This window comes from Phocoena sinus, chromosome 4 (assembly GCF_008692025.1).
Source record: "Phocoena sinus isolate mPhoSin1 chromosome 4, mPhoSin1.pri, whole genome shotgun sequence".
NCBI classification, from domain to species: Eukaryota; Metazoa; Chordata; class Mammalia; order Artiodactyla; family Phocoenidae; genus Phocoena; species Phocoena sinus.
This window is the reverse complement of record NC_045766.1, coordinates 9101669-9118824: the sequence shown is the minus strand read 5'-3', so window position 1 is coordinate 9118824 and position 17156 is coordinate 9101669. Positions and strand designations below refer to the sequence as shown.

At 37.6% G+C, this 17156-nt stretch overlaps 1 protein-coding gene across 3 annotated transcripts in view; it reads right to left on the bottom strand.

Moving 5' to 3' along the window:
- Window positions 1-17156, bottom strand: part of TBC1D5 (TBC1 domain family member 5) — a 548194-nt gene that overhangs the window by 229409 nt on the left and 301629 nt on the right. For all 3 annotated transcript variants that reach the window (XM_032630465.1, XM_032630464.1, XM_032630466.1), the window contains one exon: window positions 4686-4788. In XM_032630465.1, the coding sequence (XP_032486356.1) occupies window positions 4686-4788 (103 nt within the window). The remainder of the gene's footprint in view (window positions 1-4685; window positions 4789-17156) is intronic.

Sequence of the window (17156 nt, the reverse complement as noted above, 5' to 3'; positions counted from 1 at the left end):
AACCCTTAGTTATTTTTGTTACAAATACTTTCCCATGTTTATAACTTGCCTTTTAATTTTGATTATGTCATAGTAAAGCTGTATACTTTAAAACAGTCAAATCAATAAATCATCTTTCATGATTTCTTATTTTGCTTTTATGGCAAAAAGACCTTCCTCATATTGAGATTAGATTAAATATACAGGTTCCTTTTTTACAGCTAATTCTTTACCCACCTGGTATTTAATTTTGCCCTGAAGAATAATATGTATTTTTCCTTCCCAAAGTGTTAAACTAATTTATTGAATAATCACCAATTATTGAATAATCCATCTTCTCCCAAGAGTTCTGCAATGTCATCTTTATCATAAGCTGAATATTTAGCTCTCATTTTTTCTGAGTTTTTACTGGTATTCCATTGGTTTATATACTCTTAACAGGAACTTTACTACTGTAATGTCTTGAGCTGTAAAATACTCCATTTCCCCATATTTTCTATTCTTTTTCTCAAAATTATCTTGCCTATTCTAACATCTTTTCATCCAAATGAAAATGTAATTTAGTTACATAAAATGCTAAACAAAATACTGCAATTTTTATTGCCATTGCATTAAAATTAACTTGAAGAAAACAGACTTCTTTAAGAACACCAGATCTTCCAATCCAAAAATATGTGGAACTGCATAGTTTTTATTAGGTTTCTTACTAGGCTTTGGGTGTTGGTGTTGGTGGTGGTGGCGGCAGAGATCTTCTGAATAGAACTCTTCCCTGCAGTATGCTTTCTAACTAATTAAGGCTGGTTTAATACGAAAAGGTTCTTGCCTAAATGTATCTTCTCACGTTCCCTGAACATTCTCTTCCCTCTAGTTCCTGTGACACTCCTTTCTCCAGATTTTGCTCATGCATCATTCACCTTCATTTATTCCAAAAATTATCTATTAACTACCTAAGACGTGCTGGTAACACAAAAGTGAGTGGCGTGGGCAAACTCCTGACCATTATGGAGCCTGCAGTCTAAACAGCAAGACACACAATAATAAAATGAGCACAGAAGTACTGTAGGTTATAAACTGGGACAAGTGATACATATATGTATATGTATGTACATACATACATAGACAAACCCAGCTCCTCCTACAGGCTTGGCACATACAAGGTGCTCACTGCATAGTGACTGAATGAATGAAATAGCTTCCACTCAATATAGTGAGGGGTAGATATTTCATTTATCAACACAAGGGTAAAAGCTGAACTACGATAAGATGAGAAATGGAAAAGAATCATCCTGAATTATATTTCAATATTTCCCATCAATAAATAAGTGCTTTTTGTATAATGGAAATTAAGAGTCCCCTGAATACCATTAAGACAATCTTTTACACATTCAGTGTTGACTTCCAACCAAACTAGGGATATTTTTCTCGAATAGACTTGTAAGAGATTACCGGTTTTACTCTCAATTCTAGACTAGTAAAAACCTGATTAATAATTACAAGTGGCAAGCAAACAGACATCTTTAAAGGAAAAGAGAACTATCTGGAAAGAATGATCATAAATTCAATATGCTGTAAATCTGACAAAGCATAATGAAAAAGAATGTATTGTCGGTACACTTCTTCGTTCCCAAAATGTGTATTTTGCGTCCATCCACACCATTAGCGTTTCTGCTTGCTTACAGCCTTTTTCCCTGCTGGATCCTCAGTAGTCACTGCACTCCAAACTCATGCCAGTTGAAAAGAAAGGTAGCAAAGTTTTCCTCATCAACAGCCTGTAGGCTCACAAAATTGAACGTGTTCTTTTATCTGCCTGTGTTCATTTAGCCCACCAAGCAGTCTTTATTAAAGCTGAGGCATCAGGCAGTCAAAGTTCATTAATACCATTTATATAATCTCTGCAGTTTCAATTAACTCAGCAAGACATTCTACTACATGATAACAGTCTCATTAATTCAATAAAATCCCATAACTATTAACAATATGGTCGATGTTAAACGGGGTGTCACCTAGTACAAAATAATAGCTTTAGCAGCTTGTGATGAAACTTAAGGTTTTTTCTTAAATTTGATCTGGCTAAAATATTCAGTCCTTTTACAGCAAGGGATTCTTCCTACGTAAAGAATCTATAGAATTTTTAACATTAACAGGGAGTAATTTAAATCTTAGAAAGTGATACACAGGAGTAAATTAATAATACTTTCCTATTCAGTAATTGATAGGCTTTGTCTAAATGATCAAGAGTCTGGTCTGTTTATAGGCTTCCTCACAAACGCAGTGGGCTGCGTGCCTCACAAACGGTGGGTGGATGGTGCAGTTACGATGTTTTGGTTCCTTGTCCGTGGAACTTGCTTCCATTATTATAAGATTTCCTGAATCTAGATTTTTCTTTCTCAAAAGAAAAAGAGGAAACAAATGTATAACTTGGGATAATTTTATTCCGACTTGATTCGTTATCATCAAATCTTTTACTGTGAGATATTTCCAAATATTTGAAAGAGAAGAGGGCACACTGAGGAGACAGGCTTGATGACAAAAGCCAACACAATGAGAAGAGGAGAAGAGAAAAACAGAAATAAACCTGGATCACTGGTGAAGAGCCTGAGGTACTGAACTAACAAATGCTGTGGAAACATTCTGCCCCCAGACTTCTTGCAAAGTGTGTTAATAACGTCCTTAGACTGTAAGTCATTCTGAATGGAATTTTCTGTTATTTGCTTCCAAAAAATCCTGATATACTGATTGAGATTTATTTTCTCCCAGTCTCCTTTTTGGTTTGTTTTTGGTCTTTGCACGTTATATCTGACCTGAATAGCCTGTCTTGCTTGGGAAGACCTTTCCTACCCTGAGATTATAAAAAAAAGTTCTCCTAAATGTTTTTTCCAGAATTTTTGTGTAATTTTAGTTTTTATAATTATATTTTTACTCCATCTGGAATTTCTTCTCCCAATAATGGTATAATATAATCTTTTTTTGATAGAAAGCCAAATACAGCATGTCAATATCCTTTTCCCATTGAAAGAAAACGTCCTATCTTATATGAAGATCTCATGTACAACTGAACCTGTTCTTAGCTTGTTCCACTGATCTATTTTCTCAGTTCCCACATTACTGTCACATTGGTTTGATCACAGAACATTTACAACAGTTTTCAGATCTCCCTGTGCCATTCTCCCCTTCCCCTGAATTCTGTGGCAGCTCCAACATATTTAATACTGACTGTAGCAATGATCACCATCACAGCTACCAACATGAACTCATAATGAGCAATACATGTTTTTAACTCTACAAAGTCAATACTATTATTGCCCTCATCAACGAAACTAAGGATTAGAAAAGTTACATGTGTATATTGTCTAAGACAAGGTAGCTACTTAAAGTGTTGGAGCCGAGATTCAAATCAAGGGATCCGAGTCTAAAGCCAGTGATCTTAACCACTAAGCTGTATCATCACCATTAAAATGACTATAAAGCTTCTTGGTGTAAAATTTAAAATCACTGTGCCTGGTTTTTAAAAACCATATCTCTCACTTAGACTATCAATGGAATGATAACACATTTATATATTAATTTGGGAAGAAGTAATATTTTTACTTAATGTCTTCCCACCTAAAAACACGTTATCACTTTTCTATTTATTCAACTCTTGCTCCAATAACATTTATAGTTTTCTTCATATAGCTTTTGATTCTATATAATTACATTTATTTTTAGACATTTTATAGTTTTGGTTGCCATTATGAGTAGGATATATTTTTCCATTTCCCATTCTAAAAGCTAAATGTCACCATGTAATTAATATAAAGACATATTATTAGTATCGAAACTAAGATAAAATTAGTTCCCTTGGATATTCTATGTACACAATAACAAATACACTATTTAGGACAACTGTAATATGACTTGATTTATTATCTTTAAACAAATTAAGTCTATCTCAAATTAAATACACTGCTCTCACCATGCAGATGTTTTCTGTTATATTACACTGAATTTGGGTTGTCATCAGTTGGATGTCATAACTTTGGATTGTTGGAGAATTTATTAATATAGTTTGAATTCTGACTTAATATGCATTTTGAGAAATACATAAAAATATCTAACTTTGCGTATTTTTATTGGAACCCCATAAGGTTAAATGCAAACCTAGATACTTCTTTATATATTAAATTAAAAATTTACACTTTGAAAAGAATAAACACAATCCAATAATCTTCTTTAATAACGAGATGATTAAACATCAAGATCACAAGAATATCATATAAATTTCAGAAAGTTTAAAGGAACTTTCTGCAGTTATATTACTGGTAGATTTTGAAGAGTAAAAGGACATTTGATTATCCTCTACATGACATGCCACATATTTATAAATGCTGTACTTAGAAACAATATTTATATATACAACTCTGAAAAGCTTTATTACTAGATTGCCTTCAAAGATGCTGTTTATAAACAAACTCTCAAAAGTTGAAAGCAAAGATTGAATGCCTCATAGAAGACAATTTGGTGGAATGTCTTATAATAAGGAAGAAGCATATGTGCGTCAATGAGCTTACCTTTCTCACCATGCAGCTGACAAGCAGCTCTTTGATTGCTTTACTATTATGATGCAACTTTGGATACAATAAAGGCTACATTATTGCTCTATCATTTGTCAAGCTGTATAGAAAATTCTGAGTCAATGGATGCCACCTGTACGATATTTTCATTACCTGCTTATAAAGCAACTGCTCGTTTTCTCTAGCATAACAGAAAAGAACATCTGTAAGAATTTTTCTCACATTTTCTTGTTGGAAAAACTGCATTTCAGGAAACCTGAAAAAAGAAAACACAGGATTGAAATCGGCTAGCACAATTCCAAGAATTACCCTCAAGTTCTCATCTCTGAGAGGTGCCATGGGCAGCTTTTGGTTTTAGTACAAGTCTGTATTTGCCAGGCAACTTATGCCATAGGTGGGACTCATGTGTTAAAGAAAAAAGGGTGAGAAAAAGGGAAACTACTGGATACCCTTCAACATCTAAATATTTCAAATGTCTTCATATGTAAATGTCATCATATGCATGATGAATACAACAGTTTTTAAGCAAAACAAATTATAGCCTGTGCATTTGGTGTGGGGACTGCTCTGTTTTACCCCATTTGGTATACTGTGATTTTGTAAGTACCAACTTTGTGAAAAAAAATCATTATCCTATTTTTTTGGATGCAAATACCATGATTTAAATTATTATACATGACCACACCATTCATTTTATCTGATTAAAACACAGACTTCAAATGGACTGAGTTAGTCAGTATTGCTTAAATGATCTCTGGATCAAAAATTCTACCAGGTGCTTTGAGGTAATGTGAAATACAAAAGGGCAAGAGTATCCACCTGAAAGGAGCTTAAATAGCTGTTTATAATGCAAGAATTCACGACTGCAACAACCCAAAGAGCAAATACAGAGCAGTGCAATACACAGTGAATATACAGTCGACCCTGTGGATTCCTGGGTTTCGAATCTGCAGACTCAACCAACCGTGGATCAAAGATGTCTGGGGAAAAAAATTCCAGAAAGTTCCAAAAAGCAAAACTTGCATTTGCCAGCATGCCAGCCACTATTTACATGGCATTTACATTGTAGTAGGTATTATAAGAAATCTAGAGATGATTTAAAGTATATGAGAGGATATGCATAGATTATATGAGAATATTACTCCATTTTATACAAGAGAGTTAAGCATCCATGGACTTTGGTATCTGTGGGAGTCCTGGAACTAATCTCCTATGAATACCAAGAGACGAGCCTATAAGGGAAGAAGGAATGTCATCTAGAAATAAGCAGCAAATGGGTTCAATCACAAAAGGTTTGAACAAGAATTTTTAGGAGAGGAGGAACATGGAACATCTGTGGGAAAGGTAACCAAATCAGAAGGAAAGCTATGAAGACATAGAAGGCAAAGAGTATTCCAAATGCAGAGCACTGTATGGTATTAGTAATGCAAAAGGAAAGTATCAATACTTCTGTGAAGTACTGCCACTTGGCAGCAGGGCAAAAGGACAGAAGAAAAGGTGGGAGGTGTAGAAAAGAGCTTTGAATGCAGTATTTACAACTGAGGAAAAGCAACAGAGTGACTCTACATTTCTGAATAGGGAAGTACCAAAGAAGACAGTATTTGAGTAACTCTAAGTAGGATTAAGCCTGCAGGAGGAGAGACTACAGGAAGGAGATAAGAGGACATTATACTGAGGTGAAATGGAAAAATCACAAACCTGAGAAGAAAAGCCGAAGTTCAGCTCCCTGTTGCATAATTGCTGGCTGTGCGACCTTGAGTAAATGGCTGCTTAACGGCCTCATCTATAAGTAGCGATAATAATACTGATCTTGTGATGAAGATGAAATAATGTGAAAGCACCAAGAACAGCGCCTGGCAGCAGACGTTCAGGAAGAGAAGTGATTGCTAGTCTCTGAGTACTGGTACTTTAGGTGATGAAGATGTGAATGAGGTCGCATTGGAACTAGAAAACACGAGAATATGTAGTAAATACGCAAGAGGCTGAAAAGGAGGAGCGCCTGGAGCACGGAGGCACGCGGCATCACGGAAACAGAAAAATCTCCTTCGTTAGTCTCGTAAAGGCAGCAATGGTTATTTTATTCATATTCTGATGGTTCACTGCTTCCTATCTCTGGCAACCTCTGCTCTTTTCTGCTTCCTTCTGATCCTCTTCGGGCACCCTGTGAGAGTGAGAACTTTCTCTCCAGTTCAGGCGGTTTGTGAAGCATCTCTTTCCTGCGCCTAATTTTTATAATAAATTACAGCCTGTTTCATCTTCATCTGTTCATTTGACTTTTGCTTGAAATTCCCTTGGATGTACAATTTGTCCCCAGACACAGGTATTTGACCTGTTCTCTACCAACAAGGAAGCCTCTCCTTTGAGGGGCCGGTAATCAACAGTCCATGGGTCTGAACAATGTTATCTCAAGTCCATGCTTGAGATGGATGGCCCTCCAGACAGCCATCCAGATTAATGTGATGGCCCCCCAGGCAGCCCAGACTGAAGCTCAGGAGTCTGACTAGGCACAAGTGACCATAGCTCCTAAAGAGGAGAGAAATTACCTGAAAGCAGATTCAGAGCAAGAATAATAACTATATCTTAGAAGCCAAAGAAGTTCCAGAAAGGTGTCAAATGCACTGAAGCAGGAAAGAAACAGAAAAACTTGTTAAATGACTTATTTGGGACAAAAGAAAGCTGCTAAAACCTTTAGATAGTCAAATATCCCAAATTAGAGTAATCAGGATGAAAGATAGGTAAGTAGTTAATAAAATGCTGGAAAGAAATTTCTTGGGAAAACTTAGTCACTAAAGTAAAAACAGAGTAACCCTTCTGAGACAAAACTGTTCCCCCTCCTTCCTCATCAGATGACTTAAATCTAGCCCTGTCGTGAAGTAGGCTTCCTGTCCCAGGATCTGGACAGATCACACGGATGCGTGATTTTGTGTGTCCCCTTCCATAACTATGCTTTGGAAACTGTCTATGAACACTGGCACCACCAAATTCCCTACAGTCACTGCAATCTGAATGGACTATGGGAGAAAGTACTAAAACCTACAACATTCACTTTGTAACAAATATCCATGAACTATATAAAGTAAGAATTTAATACCTTACTACTAAAAATGTAAATTATATTACATATCAATTCATAGTTTCATTTAAATGCATACTAACCACTCACAAGACTAAAAACTAGAGATCTATAAGAATCAAATTGCAGGTAGATAATTTAAATTACCCACTTTTAGCAAATACCCAATCAACTGAAAACGCATATTAGGCAGACAGAGCATATCTATGTGATAGCACACCATCCACAATTCTAGTCTACAATGCTGAAGTGTCAATTTAGGAAGTTTCAGGATATCCTCTTTTTTAGAAAAGTGTGAGGTGCTCTCTAAATTCTGATGAAGAATCCATAGCATCAAACAAGTAACATGGGAAAGATTTCAGAAGAGTTCCAAAAAAGAAACAAAAGTTTATGCTATTTTCAGAAGCTGGAAAAAGAGATGACATTCAGAGAAGTTATAAGGTGAAAGAGTCCAGTTCAGAAGGTAACAGGTAAGGAGAACGGAAGCAGAGAGATTAATACCTGCTCCAGTATATCTGGGTAGTTAAGCAGGTTAGCAGTACTTCCCAACTGCTTTGCTAAACAATGTGTCAGAGATATGCATTGAAGTAAAATTCCATGAGTTTAAAGTTACACGGAAGAACCTAGGTCATAAGGTTGATGAATATACCTGAATAATAACATATTTGCTACAACAAATACTTGGTTTCGTATTAACAGGCTTCAAGTAAGAAGGCATTCCATCTATAGGAATCAGAAATAAAAGGGAGAAAAGTAGTGAGTAGATTCTCTAGGAATAGTGATAAGCAGCTTTGATGATAGGTTTTAAGTTTCAAAATAGCTTTCCTAACATCTGGTGTTGATTCAGGGCAGGTAATCTGAACAGTAGTCTAACCCGAATATCACTGGAAAGGCAAATCTGGTTTTGAGACAATAACAAAAATCACAGAATACAGACCGAGGCTGAAGTCAACAACTGTGAAGATTTTGAAAAATCAATAGTGACTCTACAGTTTCATGCAAAAAAGAGAAATGGTAGTATATTCATTAAAGATGAGATAGAGAAAAAAAAAACTTAGGATTGAAACTAGAGACATTTATGATTCACTCAAGCCAAACTATCTGATAGGAAAGTAAAAGGAGAAAAGAATCACAATAAATGGGAACTGAAGAGAAATTCTAAATTATTATTAGAAAATGAAAGTCAAGAGAACTAATTCCTGCATTTGGCCAGAAATGAAAGTGGAGATGGTAAACAGGTGAGGATGAAACTCTGATAGAGATAAAAAGCAAAGAGAAATTAATATTAAAGTATTCCATGATGTGATTTAGACTAATACCATCGAACATTTTTACCTGATGGAAAAAAAGGTGATAATTCAGTTTTTTGTTTTTTGTTTTTGCGGTATGCGGGCCCTCTCACTGTTGTGGCCTCCCCCGTTGCGGAGCACAGGCTCTGGAAGCGCAGGCTCAGCGGCCATGACTCACGGGCCCAGCCCCGCGTCATGTGGGATCTTCCCAGATCGGGGCACGAACCCGTGTTCCCTGCATCGGCAGGCGGACTCTCAACCACTGCGCCACCAGGGAAGCCCGATAATTCAGTTTTAACTTAATAGATCAATATTTAAAATGCAGGAGTTTCTCTCTCAAGATGTGTGCAGGTATTAAATAGACAAATTTTACATAGTGCAAACTAACATCAAGAGATATAAAAGTCTGCTGTGTGAGTTTTGGTTTGTATCTTGAAATAACCCCACATTCGTAGGCAGTATAGTTTTCAACTTAAGTTTAAAAAAAAATCTTTCATTATCTAAAATCTTTCATATATAATCTTTTCATTATAATCTTTCATTATAAATTCCAGCATCTATAAAGAGACAATAGTAGACTGAATTTCAGTATAGCTATCGCCCAGCTTCATCATTAATCAGTTCTTTTTTTTTTTTTTTTTTTTTTTTTTTACATATCCTCCTCTCTCAGTGTTGCATTTTGAAGCAAACCTGAGACATCACTACACCCATAATATTGCAGTGTGTATTTCTAAAACATAAAGACTCTCTAAAAACATAACCATAGCACCACTTTAACACTATAACTAATAAAAATAATCCATTGATTAAATCAAATATACAATCAATGTTCAAATTTCCCTAAATATTTTTCAGTTTGTTTCAATCAAGATCCAAGAATTTACACTGCAACTTGTTGATATATCTCTTAAGAGTTTTTTACTACATAGACGTGCCCCTCCCTCCCTCCCTTCCTTCCTTCCTCTCTCCCTCTCCCTCTCTCTCTTACAATGTATTTGTTAAAGAAACCAGGCTCTTTTCCCTGTAGAAACTTCCCACATTCTGAATTTTACTTATTGTTCCTCCATTTTGTTATGTAACACATTCCTCTCCTCCCCACCGCGCCCCACCCCCCACCTCCACACCCCCGCCCCCACTGTATTTCCTATAATCTGGTAGGTAGGTCTAGAGACTTCATCAGGTTCAGGTTCAACTTTCAACAAAAACCTTCATGGGTGGCATGGTGGCTTTAGTACATGTTCACGAATTCTTTGGCACTCCTCCCATACAAAGGTGGAGGAGCCTAACTTCCTTCCCTCTGCAGATGTGCTGTCCTCAGTGATGAGCTTCTCACAAAGGGAAGACAGTACAAGTGATGCTGCGACACAGCTTCTGTCTGCCTCTCCGTCTGGACACATCGTGGAACCCAGACGCTGTGCTGCTAGAAGTCAAGCAGCTACAGGAGAGGCCGTGGGGAGGTGTTCCAGCCACAGCTCCAGAGGTCTCTGCTGAGAGCCGGCTTCAACAGCCAGGCAGGAAAGTGAACACACCTTCCAATGATTCCAGTCCTTAACCTTCAAGCTGGCCTGGCCAACACCATGTGGAACAGAGACAACCTGCCTGCTCAGCCCTACCCAAGTTGGAGATTCATCAACAAAATTAATTCTGCTGTTCTTTTAAGCTTTGGGGTGGTTTACAATGCAGCAATAGCTAACGGGTACAGATGGTACTGTGTACTTCCATCAGGAGGCATACATTTTTAGCTTCTCTTTCTGTGATGATCGATGATCATTGCCTAGATGTATTAATTCATTAGAGGTGGTAAGATGGCAAGACTACAACTTTATCCTTTTTCCTTTCATTATTATCTAAAATACATATATAAAGAAAAATTTACCCTTGTCAATTTTTAGTCATCCTGAAGTACAGATCACTATAATTTTGAAAAACATAGTTGGTTTCCATTATATTTACTCATGGATGCTTGTGGACATCTAAGCTCTATGAATGATAAATGACACTAATTCTGTCACGAAAATAGGTTATGATAACTGGACTATTCTATTTGCCTTTTGGATATCTATCTTCCCATGCAACTGCAGCATATGGGAACAAGTCAGGAGGTGAGGGACGGAGTACAGCTAAACAACAACGTCAAACCCAGTAACCAGGAACCCAGGTGCCTGATGGGAGCTAACTGGAAAGACGCAGAAACTTCACACAGGGCTGTGGTCGCTCATAACACAGACAGAGGATGAAGGGAAGCTAGGCAAATATCTGGGGTGTCTATGATGGAGAGTTCCTCAGACAACAAAGAGACAAAAAGAACATTTCCTAAGCAAGAAAAGGGTTAAGAAAAGAGTGAAATGACAAAGGGCTTTGTCACTGCATAATAGTACATAATTAGGTAATTAGAAGTATTAAAACAGACAAAGCACTGGGCCCAGCTGAATTACTGAAGATGCAAGTATTCAATAAGATGACCCAAGGGAAAAAATAAAACCCTTGGGGAAGGTTTATAGTCAAGCAGGAGGACAGAGCAGCACAGGAGGGCTTGAAGGAACAATAATTGATGTTACGTCGGTACTTTAAAACCAGAACTTCACTACCAGCATCCATCTAAAATTTAAAATGAGCGGATGAAAACTCCCTAGAATACTATTAAACACCAAAATAACTATAATACCTTTCTCTGGTTTGTTGTTTTATTAAAGAAAAACTGGAAAAAAAATCAAGCAAAAACCACAGAGGAGCAATTTGATATAAAATGAACGGAGGCACACTACGTATTTTTTATTCCTGTCCTCCCTACTTTGGTTGATGATTTCACCATCCCCCCTATTCAACCAAATCTGCTTTCTCCTCATTCCAGGTACACAGCAGGACTGAACTTCCCAGCATCCTCTTCAGTGAGCTGTGGCCACTGGGATGGGAGTGGCCATGACATGTGACCACAAAATTCACATTTCCCCCAGCCCCCATCAGGCCCCATCCACGTTTCCCCTTCCAGCTGGACAGAATGGAAAAGGTCATCTGGGAAACTTGGGAAGCTACATATGGACTGTGGTGGTTTTAAAAATACATCTGCCAATTCTTTAACACACTGCCCTTCCTCCGTGGATTGTTTGCTTTAGGGGAAGAACCCTCTGGAGAAAAGACACTTAAGCAGCGCCATGGCGAGACCCACATGGAGAGGAACCCACAGGGGTCCTCCAGCCCTCATTAGGCCTCCACACGACGGCAGCTCCAGCTGACACCTGACTGCAAGCTCAAGAGAGACCCCTGAGCCAGGACCACAGCTGCTCCCAAACTCCTGATCTCCAGCAACTATGAAATACAATACATGATTATAGTTCCAAGTGATTACATTTTGGTTGATGTATTATGCAGCAAATAGATGATGAAAAGAGGTTTTGATACCTGAAACTGGGCTGTTTTTAAAAAAAACAATAAAATATGTGGTAGAGGTGTCTATAGGACTGGACAGGAGTTGGAAGGACCTTGCATAGACCTCACTGAAAGACTAAAGGATCTGAAAGAGATGATTAGCCAGACAGCCCACGAGGCTGCCAGTGAGGGTGTAAATCAAAGTGAGGAAAACATCACAAGAAAAGTGGAGAGAAAAGATTCCTTATTATGTACTGACAACACAGCAGCCTCTAGTTATTTGGAATACTGAAAATGTACCTAATACACTGGGTGATCTAGCCAAGGAGACTGTCCAGGCAGTGCTGAAGGTGCTGCCTGGTGTTGCTTGTTATTTACAGTAGAATGGAAAATGAGGAAAGTGGAAGAACTGCTCAACGCAGAGGCGCTGGGACTTGCTGGGCTTGAAAATACAACCTTTTCTCCTTCTCATCCTCCCTAGTCACAAATGAAGCATTAAGACACTGCTTCTGGGCAAAGATCGAATATAAGACACAGTCAGAAAAACAAGGTCCAAAGATGAAACCAAGGGTGTGAATGTAAAATACTTTGTTAAGATCTCAGAAAGCTCTAAAGCAGTGCATCAGAGAACCCTCCTGTCAAACAAGACACCCTGATGCCCTGGAAAGATCTAAAAATCATGCCCCAAAGAGCCCTCGGCAGCCAGAGGTCGGGGACGCTGCTTAACACCCCACTGCGTGGGACAGCCTCTCACAACAAAGAATTAATTGGTCCAAAAGGTCAATACTCCCAAGGGTGAGAAACTCTACATTAGAACATATGAACCCAGAGGGCAGAAACAGTAGCTATGTATGGAATCTCTAGAACTTTCTGAGTAAGATTTGAGATAACACTCATGCCTTCATGTCCTGTGTGCTCCACAGAGTGATCTGCAGACACAAAGTATTTGATAAATGTTTCTAGAACTGAGAAAGCGTTAAATTCAGGCAAACTAGATTAACATAAAACGTTACAGATCTGTGGAAAGACCTGGAGTCCCAGGTGTTATTTCCATTTCAGCCGTTAACAAGTTGTATTTTCTTAAGTCATTCTTTCTGAGCTTCAACTTTACGCGTTTGCAAAATAAAAGGACTTAAGTAGATGACTACCAATGACACAAATGCCTATTATGGATGCCTGGTACTGGGGAATATGAAAGATATAAAACAGAAAAACTAAGTACTTAAGAAAATCTAGGCGAGAAAGTAGACATTTTACAGATATTTTTAAAAGGAAGATAATTACAATAAAATACGCAGGGTCTACAGAAGAACAGAAGACACACTATTTTCCTTATCAGGATCCTCAACTTCTGGAATAGTAGCTGCTACATAGTAATTTCTCAAGTAGCATTTGTTGAATGAGTAAATAAATCTACAAACCTACAAATAAACAAACCAACAAAAAATGAGAATGAAATCATGAACTCAAGGACTGGAGGTGAAAAGGCAAAGCATAACAAAGGCCAGACCACAGTTCGGCTACCTTTGTTTTTTGCAACTAATGAATACATAAGCAACATATAGTTTTCACAGGCCATAAACTGGAGGTGAACAGAAAGAAAGTAGAAATCTGTTGTGATGACAAGGGTGTGATCCAGCCCAAGAGGATAGCAGGAAAGTCTCCAAGAGCCTAACAGGGAAGGTGGGAATTTGAAATCGCCATACAGGTGAGAAGACAAAGCAGAAGGGTTAGGATGACAGGAGATATCAAAGAATGATAGGACAGGGCAGTTGGGGCTGGACTTTCAGGGAGTGGTATCTGTCACCATCCAAATAGAGGTTTTCATCCAAGGTTCTTTCTAGCTCTCCAATGCCCTGAGTTACATAGCAAGCCCTCTACCCCACTGCCTCTCTGTCTCAAATTAAAAAAAAAAAAAAATCTTTTTACTGATACCATAAAGGTGAAAAATTAAAAAAAAAAAAGGTAGATAGAAATATGCACTTTAAGTGCAAGGCTTTGTCACACTGAAAATACAGACTTTATTTTGCACTTTTTCAGCAATTAAGAAAAAATTTTAAAGCAATTGAAAGCATTTACTCTTGAAGTACTTAAGTGGTGTCAATTCCAAATGTGTGAAAGTTCCGAAAATACTGTTACCCTACTGAACAGGATAGGCCAACTAGGAATGTTTCAGGATGAGGCATTACTTTGCCACCCACCAGACTTTACTTTTTAACCTTCTCATAATCAATATGTGAACCCACAACTATAAATAGTGCTAAAAAACTCTGGCTTAATTTACAAGGAGGACCTCAAAAGTAAAAATTCTTCTGGTCAGCTGCTCAGAGTGATGTAACTCTGCTGCCACGACATGGACCGCTTCTCCCAAATCCCAGACAGGGAGTGCCAGGATGCTAATCAAAGCACCACGACTGCAGCAAATACACCTATATTTTCACTCAAATACTATAAAATTTTTTTAAAGTTTAAAAATATCCCATAAATTGGGACAAATGTGTGGTAAGAATCTGCATGCTTAAATGGAACAGAAATGAGAAAAATACACGTCAAAATCATGAGCAGTACAGGAAAATACATATTTCTAAATATATATATGCAACCATGAGAATCCAATATTTTATTTTTACCTTAAGTGTTGTCAAATGAGGAAGGACTACAGGCCATTTGACAGAAGAATTGTTTCTTGTGTTCCTGAAAATTTGTTTCTCCCCCTCTTTAATATTTAGGAAACACACACACAGGTTGCCGACAACTCATAGAGAGCGGCTTGTGTTGTAGTTTTCACTTCCGTGGCTGTGAACAAGTGCATATGCGAAGGCTGGTCGTGAACGCACAAGCATGTACTGTGCCTGCATCAAATAAAATCACAACACAACACCAAGTACAGCCACTCATTCGTGTGTGCCTGCAGTCCACCTCGAGGAGACTGAAAATATAAATACAAGCTGCTATTTTGGTGTGATCACACGAACGTGGCAGCTTGTGTGGGTTTTTTTCTCTGTAACATTTTAACACTGGGCAGATTGTCTGCATTAACACACACCAAAATCAATTCTGCTCCGAAATTGCTTGTAAAAATCTTCTTTCCCTGAGAAATTTGGTTTTTATTTAAGTAAAAAAAAAACAAGGGGCTTGGAGGAAACTGTGTAAAAGATACCAACATTTAGGGTATCTTAACTTTGTAAAGTGTGACAATCAATGCTGGACGAGGGAACAGGCAGTACTTCTCCCAAAAATGGGAACTGTGCAGAAGATGGACTTTAAATAAGAAAAAGAAAGAAAAAAAAAAAAAACAAACCCAACAACTTTGTAAAATCACTTTTGTATATTATTAACATAGAAAACATTTTCAAACTAGTCTAATTTCAAGCTGCCCACTACAATATAACACTAAATTTGATCAAAAACTCAGATAAGACTTGTACACTATAAAAATTCATGGAGGTTTCTTAAGGGCAGAGAAAGGAAACAAAAGCAAATACTGGGCAGAGGTCATATCTAAAAGTTCACTATGAATAAAAAATAAAATGCAGACATTCCTATCATATACTGCATAATAATATAACAACAACGAATTATTTACACAGCACTGTTCAGTAGAACCTCCTATGATGATAGGAATGTCCGATATCTGTGCTGGCCTCTAAAGTAGCCATTAGCACTTGAGATGTGGCCTCTGAAGACATATTTTATCTTATTTAATCCAAATTAATTTCAACTTAAATAGCCACATGTGCCTGGTGGCTACCAAACTGGACAGCACACATCTGTGGTTTTTTTTTTCTTTTAATTTTTGAATTTTATTTTATACAGCAGGTTCTTATTAGTCATCAATTTTATACACATCAGTGTATACATGTCAATCCCAATCGCCCAATTAAGCACACCACTACCACCACCACCACCACCACTTTCCCCCCTTGTTTTCCATACATTTGTTCTCTACATCTGTGTCTCAATTCCTGCGCTGCAAACCGGTTCATCTGTACCATTCTTCTAGGTTCCACATATACGTGTTAATATACGATAGTTGTTTTTCTCTTTCTGACTTACTTCACTCTGTATGACAGTCTCTAGATACATCAACGTCACAACAAATGACCCAATTTCGTTCCTTTTTATGGCTAAGTAATATTCCATTGTATATATGGGCCACATCTGCTTTATCCATTCATCTGTCAATGGGCATTTAGGTTGCTTCCATGACCTGGCTATTGTAAATAGTGCTGCAATGAACATTGGGGTGCATGTGTCTTTTTGATTTATGGTTTTCTCTGGGATTGCTGGATCCCCTGGAAATTCTGTTTTTAGTTTTTTAAGGAACCTCCATACTGTTCTCCATAGTGGCTGTATCAATTTACATTCCCACCAACAGTGCAAGAGGGTTCCGTTTTCTCCACACCCTCTCCAGCGTTTGTTGTTTGTAGATTTTCTAATGATGCCTATTCTAACTGGTGTGAGGTGATACCTCATTGCAGTTTTGATTTGCATTTCTCTAATAATTAGTGATGTTGAGCAGCTCTTCATGTGCGTCTTGGCCATCTGTATGTCTTCTTTGGAGAAATGTCTATTTAGGTCTTCTGCCCATTTCTGGATTGGGTTGTTTGTTTTTTTAACATTGAGCTGCATGAGTTGTTTATATATTTTGGGGATTAATCCTTTGTCCGCTGATTCATTTGCAAATATTTTCTCCCATTCTAAGGGTTGTCTTTTCGTCTTCTTTATGGTTTCCTTTGTTGTGCAAAAGCTTTTAAGTTTCATTAGGTCCCATTTGTTTATTTTCATTTTTATTTCCATTACTCTAGGAGGTGGATCAAAAATGATCTTGCTGTGATTTATGTCAGAGTGTTCTTCCTATGTTTTCCTCTAACAGTTTTATAGTGTCCACTCTTA